The sequence below is a fragment of the Pyrgilauda ruficollis genome, unplaced genomic scaffold (genome assembly GCF_017590135.1).
Source record: "Pyrgilauda ruficollis isolate IOZ18807 unplaced genomic scaffold, ASM1759013v1 scaffold15, whole genome shotgun sequence".
Classification (NCBI taxonomy): domain Eukaryota; kingdom Metazoa; phylum Chordata; class Aves; order Passeriformes; family Passeridae; genus Pyrgilauda; species Pyrgilauda ruficollis.
The window spans coordinates 16,215,183-16,232,129 of NW_024513654.1; the positions used below are offsets into that span (position 1 = coordinate 16,215,183).

General features: G+C 35.3%; 1 protein-coding gene across 3 annotated transcripts in view; it reads right to left on the bottom strand.

Annotated features, from left to right (window-relative positions):
* Positions 1-392: 392 nt before the first annotated feature.
* Positions 393-16,947, bottom strand: part of HECTD2 (HECT domain E3 ubiquitin protein ligase 2) — a 32,988-nt gene continuing 16,433 nt past the window's right edge. For 2 of the 3 annotated variants that reach the window (XM_041461290.1, XM_041461292.1), the window contains 12 exons: positions 16,502-16,625; positions 15,664-15,760; positions 14,734-14,841; positions 12,792-12,924; positions 9,855-9,943; positions 8,669-8,827; positions 8,309-8,383; positions 7,403-7,490; positions 7,041-7,147; positions 5,744-5,859; positions 4,981-5,124; positions 393-2,911 (listed from right to left, as the gene is read on the bottom strand). In XM_041461290.1, coding sequence (XP_041317224.1) covers positions 2,791-2,911; positions 4,981-5,124; positions 5,744-5,859; positions 7,041-7,147; positions 7,403-7,490; positions 8,309-8,383; positions 8,669-8,827; positions 9,855-9,943; positions 12,792-12,924; positions 14,734-14,841; positions 15,664-15,760; positions 16,502-16,625 — 1,361 coding nt within the window. In that variant the 3' untranslated portion in view covers positions 393-2,790. Of the gene's footprint in view, positions 2,912-4,980; positions 5,125-5,743; positions 5,860-7,040; positions 7,148-7,402; positions 7,491-8,308; positions 8,384-8,668; positions 8,828-9,854; positions 9,944-12,791; positions 12,925-14,733; positions 14,842-15,663; positions 15,761-16,501; positions 16,626-16,947 lie in introns of those variants that run through there. The other variant, XM_041461291.1, reaches the window with a different exon arrangement.

Here is a 16,947-nt window from a genome sequence, read left to right on the forward strand (position 1 = left end):
AGAAAAAGTCCCTCTCCCTCCTCTTCATGAGCCCCCTTCAGGTACTGGAAGGCTGCAATTGCATGTCCCCAAAGCCTTCTCTTCTCCACATGGAACAACCCCAGTTGTTGGATCCATGATGAGGATCCATGCTATTTTACAGCATTACTACACCATGGGATGCACCAGAACACCTGTAATTTTGACTGTAAATATGAAATATAAGTCTTGGTGTATGTTTGGTTGTTGGAACTTAGTTTCTTCTCAGTGAGCTATGCAATGTTTTAGGAGAATTGTTATGGTAAAGAAAACTTCTCAAGAGAAAAATAAACCAAAAGCAGAGAGGGTGATCATAATTTTAAACCCATTATGACCAATTTTGGAAATCTGAAATTATACAAGTGAGGTCAGCATTTGAAATATTTGATTTAATGACTGGACAATTCTGATACATAAAAATAGATACTTAGTAGTGAACAAGTTTATACAAACAAGATTTCTTTTGTACAGTACAAAACAATGATGGAGGTAAAAAAAGATTTGCTGGGTTACAGGGCAAGACACAAGAACAAAACACCATTGAATAAATTTTTTAAAATTATCAGAGGCTTATTTCATAAATACAGTGTAATGCTTTCATCTAACAAATACAAAATTTACTATTTAATTTATCAACATCAGGAAATATATAAAATGTCTTTGAATGACAATCTGATTTAAAAACTGATGCAAATACAATAGCGTTTTTAGAATTCTGAGGTAATATTACACATTATCTCAAAAAAAGCTTCAATAAATAAAACTGAACAGAAGGCAAAGTGCAATTCAGTGAAAAGGAGAAAAGATAAAGCTTTTATTTTAACAATAGTAGATAAATAGTTATTAAAAGCAGGTTTAAGCCTTAAAAAAATATTTTGGCTAATTTGCCATGTTTTCAGATAAACTGTATAGCTATTTATTCATAAGCCCACCTTTCATGAATCCAATTCTACAAAGTGACGAAAGGCAGTAGGTCTTTGTTTCCAGGTTTCCTACTTAATCACATTCAGGCGTTAGAAATTTAACATTGCTTGCAGCTATCTAGTTCATTCAGTGCAACAGTGAAAGCTTAATTTATTTCTCAACATGTGAAATCCTGCAAGTTAAAATTTATTTCAAAATCCCCATTTGGGAGATATAATGTAAAAATGCAGAATTTTTCAGTGCTGCTTTTAGCACGCTTTGTGCTGACTAGTATAGTTCCAGGCTAAAGCCAATGGAAATTTTATTACTGGTTTCAAAGACAGCACTATGAATAGTGTCAAATATTCTAAAATATCCTAATATTTATCTCTGCCTTAATAAAACAGTAAAATCACCAGTAACTTTTCTAGGAGAAATAAAAAAAATTAATTTTACACTTAGCTATTGAAGAATATCCAGAACAGCTTTGAAAGCATGAATTAGACAGATTTGTTAATCATTAGTAAATCTGTTGATTGTATGTAAATAATACAGAGAAAGAAAGAAGACTAATATAGTATTTGAGTACAGACACTACAAGATAGATATGCATCCATGCCCCAGCAGAAGTCAATGGGGAAAGCTGACAAATTAGATGCCAAAGTGTCTCAAGTGATCTGGGCCTTATTCAGCTGAAAGAAAAATCTACAGAACACACAGTAGCTGTTCATATTTAAAACTACTATACTGCATGCTGATAAATTCTTTCCATTTAATGAATAAAACCCAGACTTACAATTATTTCAGTATTTTAGAACCATTTCTTCCCCAGCTGCTAATTTACTAACTCAGAGCAGACATACCAAGAATGCCTTTCACAGAGTTTGTGCAATGAAAAAAGACAAAACATTTTTAAATGCTGGTCTCTAAGTTAATGAAAGTTGCAACATTCTTCAGAAAAGTTATTGTATTCACTTTTGTCACAGCTTATTTAAGACTTTCAACAAAGTTGCTGCAAAAAAAAGATGCCATGATACACTATATCAGTTTTCCACAGGTTGTGGATATAATTCTCTTCCTAAAGCATTTCACCAGATGTGAAATTTATTTTAAATATCTAGTTTTGTTTACTATAATGCTACAGTAGATCTGGCTAGTTTGCTGTTAAGAATGAACATACAAATTCCTTAATACTTGTAGCTTGAACTTGAATCCCCTCAAGCTGAAAAAATACCTTTTAACACTCTTGTACAGTCAAGTGTAAAAGCTGAATATACAACATCTAAAACCTCTTATTCATAAAAAATAATTTTTTAGCAGTAAATGGCACTATCAAAACCCTATTTCTTCACAGGCAGTTATTTACATACTTCTTAGACAGCTGGTTTCACCAAGCAGGAAAACCAGAAGAATAAAACTACATACATTTTATAAAGACTAAAATTCCTATTTGCCTTTGTGAGAAAAAAAAGGCTACATGCTGATGTTATATTTTTGCTGCCACTGGGATTAACCAATAGAGAAATATTCTGTATATTTTCTCCCAGTGGGATACCTTGATGTAAAGAATTATGATTAATGTTAAAGTGCTATTAAGAAAAACCTAACACTTGGGAATTGTCTTAGCTGGGTTTCGTTTATCAAACAGATGAGCTTTTTGTACAAAGAAAACTACTTTCTGTGACAAAGCAAGCAGCAAATGTATTGCCATTCAGGAAAAAAAACATACACTTCCTACTTAATTAAAAAAAAATATCTAAATGCGATAAAACTGGCACAGTATCAAGAGACATAACAATGAAAAGCTTAAAGGCACAATCAGAAGAGAGTGGATGCTACATAAAAATGCTGTTCTTGGAGTATTTAATCTTATTCCAGACCAAACCCCTCTGCATTTGAAATTCCAATTATTAACTTTTGCTTCAGTTCCTTCTTGTTCTTGTAAGGAGGGAGACAAAGCTGGTTGAAGCACGTATGGGCCACAGGTAACCTAAAATAATTTAAAAAACACCCAGCAAAACACATTTAAGAATAATGCCATAGAATCAGAATGCTGCCAATTGCCTATACATTCTTGGTTAAACATTTCTTAAATAAGAAATCCTATAAAAAGAACATTTATCCCAATGTTGGTTCAAGTTCTGTTGAATGCAAGTAACACCGCTGCTGGTCAAAAGTACTTCAGATGAGTTTGTTTGCCTGCAACTCCCTCCTCCCTCTTTCTTTTTCTTTCTTTTTTTTTTTTTTTTCCAAGTTGGAAACATCTCCTTCCAGATTTCGGAAGCTCCAGAGTCTGGAAACTCCAGGTACCACACAACTTCTCTAAACACAAAATCTGGGTATAGTAAGAATCCACAACATGGAAAAGTAAGATGGGTCCTGCAGTAGGTACAGACACACCTAGAAGAACCACAGTTCTGTGTCTGTGAGGATACAGAACTCAGGGTTCAGTCTGGTAAAACAGGTCCTTACAGACCTCAGTGGGGAGCTGTGAAGAACTGACTGAAATGCTGGAAAAACAGCAGTTCACAAATTCTGGTCTCAGCTATACCAACACTTCCAGTTCCAAGTTTCTTCTGAAAGAGAGGTTGAATATATGTATTGCAGATATGGCTAAGGAATCCCTGACTGAAACACTGGAAACCTTTTTTTCTCACTAGAATGGATTAATTTGATGAGCCACAGGTAATAAAAAGCTACAGAACTTCTTGGCATTTAAATTCTCAAGTGACATGGAGGACACACCTGAGGATATATACTTGTCCTACAGCTGATAACTTGGAGGGTAGACAGGAGAAAGGCAATGAGCTGAAGCTCAACCTGCCGTTTGGAAAACACTCTGTAAAATGTACTAGAGTTGGACACACATATTTTATTATATGCCTCAAAAGTCCTCTAGGTCTCCCTCAATCTTTTGAATGGCACCAACTTGGCCTTTGATCATTGGCAAACATCCTCAAAAGTGGATGAAACCCCCAGATCTGGAAACCCAAGTTACTTTTCCCCTCCCTGCCCTTCAAATGATCAGCAAAGATCTGTTAATTGGACTGGAGTCACGGCTTCAGAATATGGAAAGTTGAGAAGCTTTTATTAAATTTGCCAATTTTTATTGCTATTACGTTCTTTGATCCTATTGTGTGAGCAATATGATGGTGGTGTCTACATTTATCCCTTTGCAGGCAGTGTGACAGCAACAATTATCTTGCAAAACATGGACCTACAGCAGTTTAAAATGTACACTATTTCGAAATGCATGTTCTCATTTTTAAGAAAAAGAACAATTTACAGAAGGAACATGAAGAGTGATTCCATGTTGACTGATTTCTCTTCATTTTTCATCTGATCTTCATGTTCCTTTAATGTTACTGGAACCAGTTATTACCTCATTGAGAAAAGCATTAGAAATATCACAGTAATGAGATAAATTAAATTTAAAACAACCTCAAAATTTATTATGTTTGTGCCTTTAGATCAGCTTTTCATAGAAAACCCAGCAAAATTCAGACTTTGAAAAATATAGTTCCATTTAAGTATTTTGATTACTCTAAGTGTTTGAGAAATCTAGGTAAAGCCAGTAATTACTGCTTCACAGTGAGCTCCAGAGCAGCAAGTTTTTCTATACAGCTTTCAAATTACTTAAACTGACTTTCCCCAGTCTTAAGAATGAAAAAATATTAACTGGCTTGCTATAAATAATGCCATCAAACTCAAAAAATTCAGAAAAAAAATCATGATAGCTCAAGGTCCATTTTCATTAGGTCAGCTGTCATGTTAGGAATGATTAAATAAATAATTTATTTGAATTGAAATCATGTAAATAATCCCTATAAATAATTATCAGCCTCAAATGTAAACACTTACTGGAAAGACAATTTCCTTTTTTTTTAAATTTATGCCATCAAAAATGGGTATAACATTTTGAAGGCAAACTAAAGGAGTTCATGCAGTTTTTTCCTTGGACATTTGTTTGCTCTTCTGTAAAAAGACATTCAAGAGCAATAAGGGCTCTTGGGAAAAAAATTAATGAAAAAAATTAAAAAAACCCAAAACATTACTTACCAATTAGTGGATGTTTCACTCCTTGAAATCTTGAAATTCAGATCAGCCATTCCTCCCACAGGTACTCTATCACTTCCTGTAGCAAAATGTAGCAGCTTCTTTTGAAGATCCAGAGAAAATCCAAGTACTACATCCCAGAAGTATCTATGCTCCAGGCAGAGGGAGAATGAAAAGTTGCAAGATGCGACATCATAAAAACATACTATGAAGATGATAATAAAATGACAAGTACTACATGATGACTATCATTTTCTGAGAGTTTAATTAATACAATCTATAGGACATCAGCAGTACTCCAATGTACAAGGTTAAATTCCCAAGGAATGGACAAGTACAACATTTTATTAATTTTGGAATGATGTCTTGCCAAATGATGCCCCAACCCACTTATCTATACAAATATAAATGCCTTCTACTCACTAATAAAAATGTCCTTAGTATCAAAGAGAATTGAGTAAAAAAAGTATTTTTAGAAGATTGGATAATAAAAATACTGAGACTTCATATGCAGAATTTGGAGCTTTTCTCTTCAAACTACCCCACATCAATGTGGTCATAATCTTTTAAGGATATTCAGTAAGCACACACCATTAAGGATCTAATTCTTCCTACTTATGACAATTTAGTAGTGTCTTTGTCTTATTTAGAAATAGGTTTCTAAAACTTCAGTCATTCTCAGGTTATCCTTGAAGAGAATACTGCTGGAAGATTAACATTCCATGACATTTTAAACTCAGTAATTAGAATAAAAACCCAGGCCTACCGTATAGTGAGATCAGTTTTTTGGTAGCCCTCATATTGGGTACTTCTCTGTAAAGCAGACATGTCCAGTTCAGGACTGCCACAGACAAGAATTTCAACCTCCTCTGGACGAAGTAGCTGCCAAAAATCAAGGACAAAATATTTAATTTTTTAAAAAAGATGAGAAATGATGCTACTAGATTAATTTTTTGTCATTACAGAAAAATTAACAGAAAATCATTCAACCTAGGTCTCTAACTTGGATACATACACATTATAGAAAAATTAATTCCTCAGCACTTTGAAGAATCTCTTACTGCCATATATAGTAGAAAGTTAATTACAGGAAAATACAATATTTCAGCATATTATGTTCTTTGTTTCTTCATCATTCTTACATTTATTACACTGACTTGCCTACGATGTGATCAGACTACAAATGGGTCAGGAAGAAAATTAAGTTTGTACAAATGGAAATCTGAGGGAGGGTCTTGATATCAATTTTGATTTCAACTTCCATTTCATTTGCATTGACAATCCCAGCACGGGTAGCTGAGCAGCAGAGGCTGACAGAACTTGACTCTCAGTTGTACACACTGCTGTGCAAAGCAAATACTTCTAACAATAAGCCATGTTTAACATCCATTAAACTTACACCTGCAGAAGCCACTTATTCATTTACTACGACATCATCAAGTTGCATGTAAGTATGCCATGGCATTTCAATGGACTCTCATTGTCTTTCCAGAACCTTCCCTGTGCTTGGGCACGCCTCACTTTGCTGCAAGGTGTCACAGCTCACCAATTTCACTAGAATTTAGAAAATCCCAGACAAATTGAAACTTTCTCTTCTTTCTCAGTGCAGAAGGGATGCTGAAAATTAAAGAAGTCATTCCAACAGCCAAACAGGACTGAAAAGAGAAGAATGATTAATCTCAAGCCCACTGAGTGTTCTTCCTGCCAAAAGCAATATATGTTTTCAGAGGAGTCACTCAGGAGCACTCAGATACAGTTACTCTGCAGTTCCTAAATGTAGGGAATACACAGAAACATTGTAAACCTTCACTGGAGAGCCTGTGATGTGTCCGTGAAAACACAGTGATAAACCTGTCTTCTGGAGCTTTATTTATCACTTTTCAATGAAACACTACAGAGAATAGTTGATTATCTGATTAATTTCTTCTACTTATGTTGGATTAATCAAGTCTATTGATCAGTCAAGATTCTTTCCAAATCCTAAAATCACCCAGTGCAATTTAATTTAGATAACTCATTGTCAAATACTTGAAAGAGAAGAGTTATGTTTCATTTATTCTTACCAGTAATGCATATGAAGCACAGACACTATGAAATCCATAATAGAAAGCTGCAAATTGTTTGTAGATCGATCTATTGAGAAGAAAATCAACATAGAGCTGCACATATTCTAAAAAAAAAAAATTATTTTGTTACATTATAATAATTTTAATCAATAACTTGTTCTGCCCTCTAAAGTTCTGCCCTCTAGAATATGAAAAATGAATGCATTTAGTTTGAGATACCATTAAATTGGTAGGCATACCAGAAAGAACTACAGCCATTTCATTTTCACACTCTATTATGACAGCATAGGTTTATGGAAAGGAGAAAAAGGACAACCTTAAATCTGCAAAGTATATGTGGTTAATATAGGTAGAATTACCTTTCCTATTCCGATTTGTGACTGGAATTTTATCTCCATTTGGCTTTAAGTTGTAAGATTTTATAACACCAAATTCTTCCTGAAAAACCTACAGAAAAAGAGGAGTCAAGGTCAGCACTGGAAAATAAATTAATATACTTACCAATGCCAAAGCTTATATTATGTCTCCTCTCTTCAGCACATGCTGTAATTCTGAGGGTTGTGAGGTTTTTACAAGTTAAATATTACAGTGTTCAACTCAAATTGCTCAGAAGATTAGTATTCAAAGAACAAAAACTGACCCTGTTACATAGTGGCATGTCAAACTGACCTGCAGGCTCTGGAGCCATAGAGCTTTTCATACAAAAGAACAGCACAGGAGCAGCAAATACAATTAAGAAGGTATTTGCTCTGCTGTAGTTCACCTAGGAACTAAGCACCACCAATATGAAATTTCATTAACTCGTATGTGTGTTCTGAAACAATGAGCAACTGAAAAAGACTTTCCTGACTGAAATAGCAGTTATACACATCAGGCAAAAATGTAAAAACTTGAACAAGCTATTGCTAAAGTGAGATTTTTGGACAAAATGCATAAAATAACCAAGTAAACTTTGACTGTCTTCTAGGTTAGACAGAAAGCAAAGAGCTGGAAATGCACCAGTAGCTGGCCAAGTGACCCTGGTGGTGAGCACTGGGATCCACCTACACTGTCAGGGACAACAGCTTGGAGTGTCACCACGGAACCAAGCGTGGAACACTCAGCGGTGCCAGGCAGCGCGGCTCCTGGAGCCAGCTCTGATCCCGTGCAGTTATGTTCCAAACAATCAGCAATCACACTGCAATAAGCCACTCCACTGCCATTCCAACATTGGGAAAAATCACTGGATGAGGCTGAGAATCACTTATAGTAGTGCATTTAATGACCTGAAAGGTTGAGTAAAAATCCTCTTCAACATTGCCTTCATAGGACAGAAGTTCACTTAGTCCATGCGCCAATTCCTACAATATGAGTAAAAAACTCTTTAGTAAATCTACAAAACTAAGTGATGCACTTTGCAAAGATATGCCAGAAGCATTGTTTTATACAGAAAGTATCTTGGAAAAATCTGTGTTTTTAAAATGCATGCTATGCTAGGAAAGAGAGATCTTCTGTTTCCATGAGAAGACGTTACCAGCCTGTGCTGGAGAACAGCTGTTTTCAAACAGTTCATAACTCAAGCATTAAATATGAATAAATCAGGTTTTATATCAGTAATTTTGCCTCTTAGATGATGTAATACTTACAGGCATAATCTGAAACAGGTCATCTAAAGTGACACCACAGATGCCTACAAGTGTGTTATGATCACAGGGAACAATGGGAGGACTCAATAATTTCTTGTAACAGCAAGGTGGGAAACGAATATCCAAGGTGATACTGTTATATACAGCAAGTCCCATAAGCTACATATGTTAAAAGTTAAGGGTAAATCTGACACATCCTTATTACAGGTAGTATTTTTGTAGCTTGGAAAAAATATTTTAAGATTCATGCTCAACAAACAGAAGGAATGTACATGATTTCATTTTTTCTGGACTGACAATTTTAAATGCAGTTTTTCATTACAATTAAGCAGTGGTTAGCATGGTCAAATGATGCACATTGACAGAATGCTTGAGAATCTTCTTCATAATATTCTATACAAGCTTTTCTACAATAAATTTTTCCAAAGTATGGTTATTAAGAAGAGAAAGATAAATATGTATTTTCTAGTGAGAGATCAATAAAGCAATGTTTCTTTTAAATAAATCTAAATGCATTAAGACATACCTGCACTGGTACTACAGCTCATCCATTAGCACATTTAAGTGCATCCCATGAAACAAATTTGTAACTATCCCAATTCAGCTTCTCAAAAGAATAGAATAGATCTGTTAGAAAAGACCTACAACCACCATCTATCCAATTGCAATCAGTTAATGGACACAATTACATCATCTCAGTGGAGTTATAAGCATATACTATCATAAATTGTTTGTCTGAGGTCCTCATTTATAAGCACAACAGATAACCTAGAAAATAAACTACTGCTCAAAATAGCATAAGGCTTCCATTTTGTAAAATAAAAAGGCAAAAAGCCACATACTGTTCAATGGGGACTTGAATGAACTATTAATGGACACAGGCACATTGATGTTTACTGAAAGAAACTCCAAGGCTTAAAATTACAACTTATACACAAAAAAAGTTGCATGTTGAATATTGACTTAGCATTTTCTAACTGTAAAATGTACCACATACCCACACACCACCATTTTCTTCCTATTTTCAGTTCACTTGCTTGAACGATATTCAAAAAAATACATTTAAAATGGAACATAGGTATATATACAACCTTTGAAGGAGCTTGAGCCAGTGCTTTATTTCATGCCCACACCAGCTCATCAAACGGCTGTTGTTTGGAACATTTTAGCAGACATAAAAGGATACGGCTCCAACCAGTCGGAATTCCGAGTAGTTGTCACATTTAAAGCTGCTGAACCAATGGCACTGCGAGTCCTTGTGGTAGGTGAACATGCCTGCAGAACGGCAACATGGCCCTTAAGAAGGCACTGAGCTTTGTAAGAATTTGTACAAAGCCTCCTCTTTCTTACCCATGAACCCTTGGAATGCTCCTGGGGGTGCCCACATCCCCATGCTTGTTCTCAGGACCCCGTTCCCACCCACGGCAGGAGCCTGCAGGCAGGTGTTTGGGAAGGAGCACCAAGGGCAGTCCAAGCCTGAAGGAGGCTCAAGCCCACCAGCCCTGCTTCGTGCTGGTGCAACACATTTTTCAGGGCCTCCAGTTATGGATATTTTGCATTTTCCCTATGTAATCTGTCTCTTCATTGCACTCCAGCATTGGTACTGCCATAAATATTAACTGTCTAACCAAAAATTTTCTTACTGCAGTGTAAACTCACCTCCTCCTCTCTTTCTAGGTCAATAGCAGATGACAATCCCTAAAAATTCTGGCATGAATCCCATGATACAAATACCATAAGTTTACCTTCTTAGAATAGAAAACTGTAAACGGTTTATCTAATACACACACTACCAGCAAACGGATATGTTTCACATTTTCTGTCAAAAAATTATACCAGAAAAGTTAAAAAAGCCCCAAACCACATGTACCCTAAAAAAGCCACTCATGGGTCTAAATGACAAGCTAGATCCTACTGAAATCATGAGTATAGAGGAGTTTGACTGCTATTTGCGTCAGATACAGAACATTCTGTTTTAAAGAGTGCCAGAAAGTAAAACCCTACAAAATAAAAGCAGATAACAGCTCTAAAATGCCTAGGAAGTATTGCTTAGAGAAGTAAGACACAATCCACACTCCTGCTTCTTCTAATGCAAAAGTAAACTGGGTAAAATGTGATGGCCTTTTTGAATTTGTTGGGATTAAATGGGCCAAGTTAATTATTATTGCCATGGTCTGTACAAACCAAAGCACTGACTAGTTCTAAGCACATCTTGTATGCAATAGCTCACTGTATCTCTGTTTGAAGAAAAAGTTGGTGAAAAATAATATTTAAATGAAAAAAACCCTAAGTCCTTTTGATTTAAAAAAAAAAAAGGAATGAAAACCCAACTTTTCTCAGGGACATCTAGCTCTTATGACAAATTACAGTCAAAAAGCTGCCTTCACATTTTCCCCCCACTCTCCTGAACAATTTATCTTTTGAACTCCAGCTGAAAAAGGTGCTCATCACAAAAGGTTTAGACACTGCCATTAGACATTGCCAGAAGCAACAGAACAGCTGCATGTAAGGCAGAGCAAGGTTCACATGCTAAAAGGCCATAGGATGTTGGAACAAAATAGGTTTCAAATCCCATTTGTTAATTGTCCACACCAAGATAAAGAAACACACAGGCAGGCAGACAGCTGACTTAATTAAGAGTTTTTAAACTCCAGGAGTTAAACCTGAAGAATCAGTTAACCTGGAAAGGGTAATAACAGTGATATTTTCCCTTCCAAGCTTCTGACATGTTATTTGCATCTTAAACATTAAAGACAGTAGAGGATACAGTCCCTTTCCAAGGGACAAGACTATTTCTGAACTCCTCCCACACTTGGCTGATAGTCGTAACAATGAAAGAATTTGCACTTTAAAGTAAGGAACCCTGCCAGAGATAGTGAAAAAATAAATTACTCTGAATGTTTCCAAACTCATCAGTTACTAAGCTCTGCTGACAGCTTTTTTACTAACGGAATTGTCAAACTTACAGAATTCTGTCTGTCTGCAGGATAAATTGTTTCCTCTTAAGGTTGCTATCACCAATGTCATGTCTTCACACGGACCCCTTTTTACTGGAAAAAGGGCTACAGACAAGTAATCTCAGCAGATATGACGGCACATTTATGACTTAGAATTCTGTACCTTTAGAAGTAGTCCTAATAACAATAAAGGACCATGGTTTTAAGGGACATGAACACTTCCAAGAAAGCTCAAGACTATCAGGTGTTATGCTCAAGTCCCTGTAAATCAATTTAAAAGCCATCCTGGCAACACTTTAATGCACTAAGTCATCAGTAATATATCCATGCACAGAGGAAAGCTCATTAGAGTGGTGAATAAAACACATCCAGATCCATCTACATCACTATAAAACAAGTGGATATAACTGCTTGTTTATGACTGCTCATTCATGTCTTACAATCTCCTGTTTAATCAAAAAGCCTTATTTTTTTCCCCTTGGGCATGAAATGCCCTTATAGGCTCACTAGTCCTGGTAACAGCAGAGGCAGGCTTTTTCATTCAGGCTCACACCCACCTATACTGCCCCTGCTCCTGACTGAAGGACCTTTCTTTTCTGAGATTACTCCAGACCCCTTTAAGAATACTGACTACACAGATACCACAAACAGAATGTATGATGACAAAGATTCAAGTAAAACCTAACCTCTACCTTTCCTAGTGACAGAAATGTGCAGGCACTCTCAGTGCAACTATCAGCACCAAAAAAATCCCCACTGATACATGGGAGACCAAGGCTGGTAATTTGCCAGAACTGAGCATAGTAACAGCACCCAACTGCAGCTACTGACAAAACCCAGAAAAACTCCCTCCCTAAACTAGCAACATGAAGACAACTGAGGGCAGAAAGAGAAAATGTAGCATGTGAAGAAACAGGGAAGTATGGTAAATGACAAACCAATAAATTTGGCATTATCTCCACTTGAATATTTGTTAAACTATTGTGCTGTTTTAGGCTGAGAAAATTTCCTTTGTAGCTAATAGCTAAGCTCTTAGAAAGTCTATGTTTCGGATTTGTGCTGAAAACAGCGTTTATAATACAAAGACTTCACTATTATTGCTGAGCAGTGCTTATACAGTGTCTGAACAAATTCTCACAATCTATTTAAAAATTATGAGGACTCACCATAATCTGGATGAAAAATCTGCCGAATCAGAAGAAGAAACCATTCTTTTGTCAGGCCGCCCATATCAAGACCAGCTTCTCCTACAAATGTGACTTTTAACTTCTTTTTCAGATCTGCCTTCTTCCTTGCTAACTATTGTGAAATAGTTGAGGCAGAAGAAAAAGGAAACTTAACATATTATCTCTACCACTAGCCACAGAGAACACACCTCAGCCTCTACTCCACTGCTCTCACTTCACTTAAACAATTAATTCACATAATTTTCTACTAATAGGTCAAAACTATATTAAAACAATGACTGAATTGCAGAAGCAAGACAATTATGGCCACTTGCTATCATCAACTGCTTTACACATGGTGTCACTCTCTAGGCTTGAAAAGAATTAGGTGGTGTACAAACAGGCTTAATAAGCAATTAGATATAATGAATTGAGTTTGTCTGGAATATTTCAGACCTACATAATTTTTTACCTTTTCTGGAAATGACAAATTAAAAAAGTACTTAGACATAATCTAAATGTCTAAATCTAAAGGGATGTAAACTATGACTTGCAATATTTGGACACTATTTGGTTCTGTGTAAGATACCTGCCAGCAAGTATCAGCTGCTTTTTAGAACTGTTTTTTTAGACAATGGTAACAAGCTCTTTTCATTGCTTTGTCCTAAGAGACACCATTTCATGCAGGTAAATAAAAAATCTGCAAAGAATTAGATTACAGCCTTTTACAATTAACAGTGATCTTTCAGACTGAGTCTCTATAGAAGCTTCCTTTAAACCATTAATTACTGTCCAGCTCCAGAGAAAGTGTTTAAACCAGCCAAGGATATGCATGAGCTAAAATAATCTCCATGTTGTTAGTTGCTCAAGTAAATTCCTATTACATAAATTTTATAACTATAGGGATTTGTGTTATTTGAAACAAGCTATTTATTAGCTGAAGTGATTTCCTTTGCAAATTTTTTAAAGTTGAAATACAAGTAAGACATCTTCCCTCTCCACCTGCTGACCCCCAACAATTTGAAAATATGAATATAATACATTTGTACTCATCTCTGAAATGGGTAAAAGAAAACATTGGAAATAAACAGGAGAGTATTTTGACTACAAAAACTTTTGAATTTTCTCTTGGTTATTTTAGTGTGGTTAAAAAAATGGCAATGCCTGAGAGAAAGCAATATTCTCAATTATATTTGTTTTGTCTTAGGAGAAAAGGGCAAAATCAGGCAGGTTTTAATATAGGAAAATAAAGTTTAAACTTACATTTTATTACATGAGTAATCAGAATTTGTTTGATGCTGTTTTCACTACCTGGACTTATTCAGTATCATCAGGCTGTTCTCAATGTTGAGAAAGAGAGGGAACTAAATTTCACTAAATAATGTTAATTAGCAAGTTTCAGAGGATACTGGAGAATTGCCTACTTTAATGGACATATCTGTTTCATTTCTAAAAAAGGAAAAATAACATTGAAGAATCTGAAGAATTAGTTAAAAGAATTTAAGAATATAAAGCCCAAAATCATTCTTATAGGATAAAGAAGGAAAAGAATAAAAATATTCAAAGAATTAGAACAGAACAACCTCATTAGTGATTAGTCACATATTATTCATGCTGCTATAATGGAATCAAGTCCTACAGAAATTGATAATTGTGCACTGTATTTTTAACAAAAAAATTACAAATACAGACCATGTGCAAGCATGTATGTTTGTTATGGGTTTAGCTACAGAGCAGTATGAGCACAGGAAATTTCAAAATGTCTAACCCAATCTGTTCTGCAGTACTACAATTTTGACAGTAATTAAATAACCCTTATTTAGTATTACGTAGTTATATTCCCAATCTCTTAGTGCAAAAGACTTAAATATGACTTATCAAATTGAAATCTAGCAATAGCTACTCTACAGCAACACACAATTTAATTTTATGTTTTTGTTACCTCATCAAGTGAATCACTAACAAGGTGTGTCCTCCTCACTTTCACATTTAGGAATAACATATTCATGTCAGGCTTCTGTCTGCGAGAGACTTTATCCACAAGGCTTTGCTATTTGAATGAAAAAGAAACATCACTCATGCAGCATCTTCATTTGAAAAAAAGGTGTCACACTTGTTAACTGTAAAAAGGTCTCAGTATCCTGTATTGAAGACATTTCCCTGCCACTGTAACCACTTCAGTCTTTTCCAGGAGATGGAGAAAAATTTCTTTCCTACCGTAGATACCTTCTACACTACGTTTGAACTAACATCTTGGGAGGTTTAACAGGAAGGTGACACTTCCCAAATTGTTAAAAATATACCCATAAGGTTCTGGAAACTGGCTTATGCTTTAATTAGTTATTCACAAGGTATCAGAGGTATCACCTGTAGAAGACTACTACTGAGGGAGGCAGACAATGCCTTTTCCAAACACAAGAGGCTGCTCAGAAGCAGTACCTCTTCCATGACCTGAAAGGATACAGCTGAACCTTGGTCCTCCATGACAACACACCTCCACAGAATAAAATACAAAACAGTTCAAAATTCTCATGGAATTTCTTTTCCTTAATCATTGTGTTAATTTAACATGCTAGCATGTTATGCTGGTTTCTCAAAAGAGGAAAAAAAGTAAGTCAATACTATAAGTTACTCTCTAAAACACTGCCTTCTATAAGGATCCTGAAACTAAGTACACAAAAAGAAAAAAATACCCAGAGAACCCAGCATGGAATGGGTTCTAGACTATTCATTGTAAAATGGTTTAAGTTCTTTTTCAGGGTAGTCAGAAATACTAGAAGGTGTAATGACAGGTCATGTGTAGTTTCAGTCTAACAAATACTCATAAAGTACCAACACATGAGACATAAACATTTATCATTGAGGGACTTACCCGTGCAATACTTATCATTTGTTGTTCTGAGTCTCTTTGAATAATAACTTTTTTTGCTGCTATAGAAATAATAAATGGGTATTGACAGAAAGAAAACCTAACAAGAGAAAAGAATATTAAATATTTTCTTTCTACCATCTAGCACACTGTTTTCATTTTAAGAATATAGGAGTGAATTATCATTCAGTAAGTAATTCCTCCACTGACAATAATTTGCAAATAGCTGCTGGTTTTTTCACTTTGTATATAGTGATACTTGACTCACTAGAACAAACTGTTATTTGCAAATACTGCTAGAAACTGAAATTAGTAATACTTATCTTTTCTTATTTGGGTTTTTTTGTGGTTTGCTTTGTTTAAGTTGCTTTTTTTCCTTCTCAAGTAGAATATCAGGTATCAGACAGAAGAGTACCCTGAAATACCTGATTCAGTGGAGCAAATTACAGTCTCCAAGTTTTCCCCAACTGCTGCTGAAGGCAAGGAAAATGCCTATGAATGTACTGGAGGCTAAAATGTATCTGTAGCAAGACACAGTGAGAAGTCTATGCCAATAATTAATTAACTTACTTGATTATCATCATCCATATTTCACATGTTTTCTCTAGTTTGCAAAGACAGAACGAGATTTATTTCAGACAATCTCACATCCTTCCAGTAGCAAGTAAGTAGTAGCTATAATATGTTTTTACAATAAAATAATACAGTATTTAATGTGGATCTATACAGACATACCATATATAGACACTATATATCCACTATGTTTAATATAGATATACCAAGCATAGATACAATGCTTTGAAGAACCACTCAACAAGAAACAACCAGTAATTCCTCTCACCTGTGAGAATTCCCATAGCATTGCCAGTTGTGATATTCTTCCATAAGATCAATATGATCAAGTGTAGAATTATAGAAATCCGTATATGAAATAATAGGAGGGCTAATCAGACTATTTGCAGCATCTACAAAGAAAACACAAAAGCCTTTTAATATAATGCCTAGGTTCAGCATATCTCATTTCTTGGCATCATGAGCACCAGTGATCTCAAAAACTTTAAGCCAAGTCTAAAATAATACAAAAAATTAATAACTTAGCTACAGAACTTAGCTCAGTCTTAGCTACAGAACTATAGCTACAACATGACACTATAAAACATCACATTAATTGCTGCAGAAAACAGTAAATCCCTAGTTCAGCCCATTTATGATAAGGGAACCTCAGTTTGACTCTGGTTTCCTTACTGACATACACGGAATTAAGGTTTTATGGATGAAGTGTGCTAT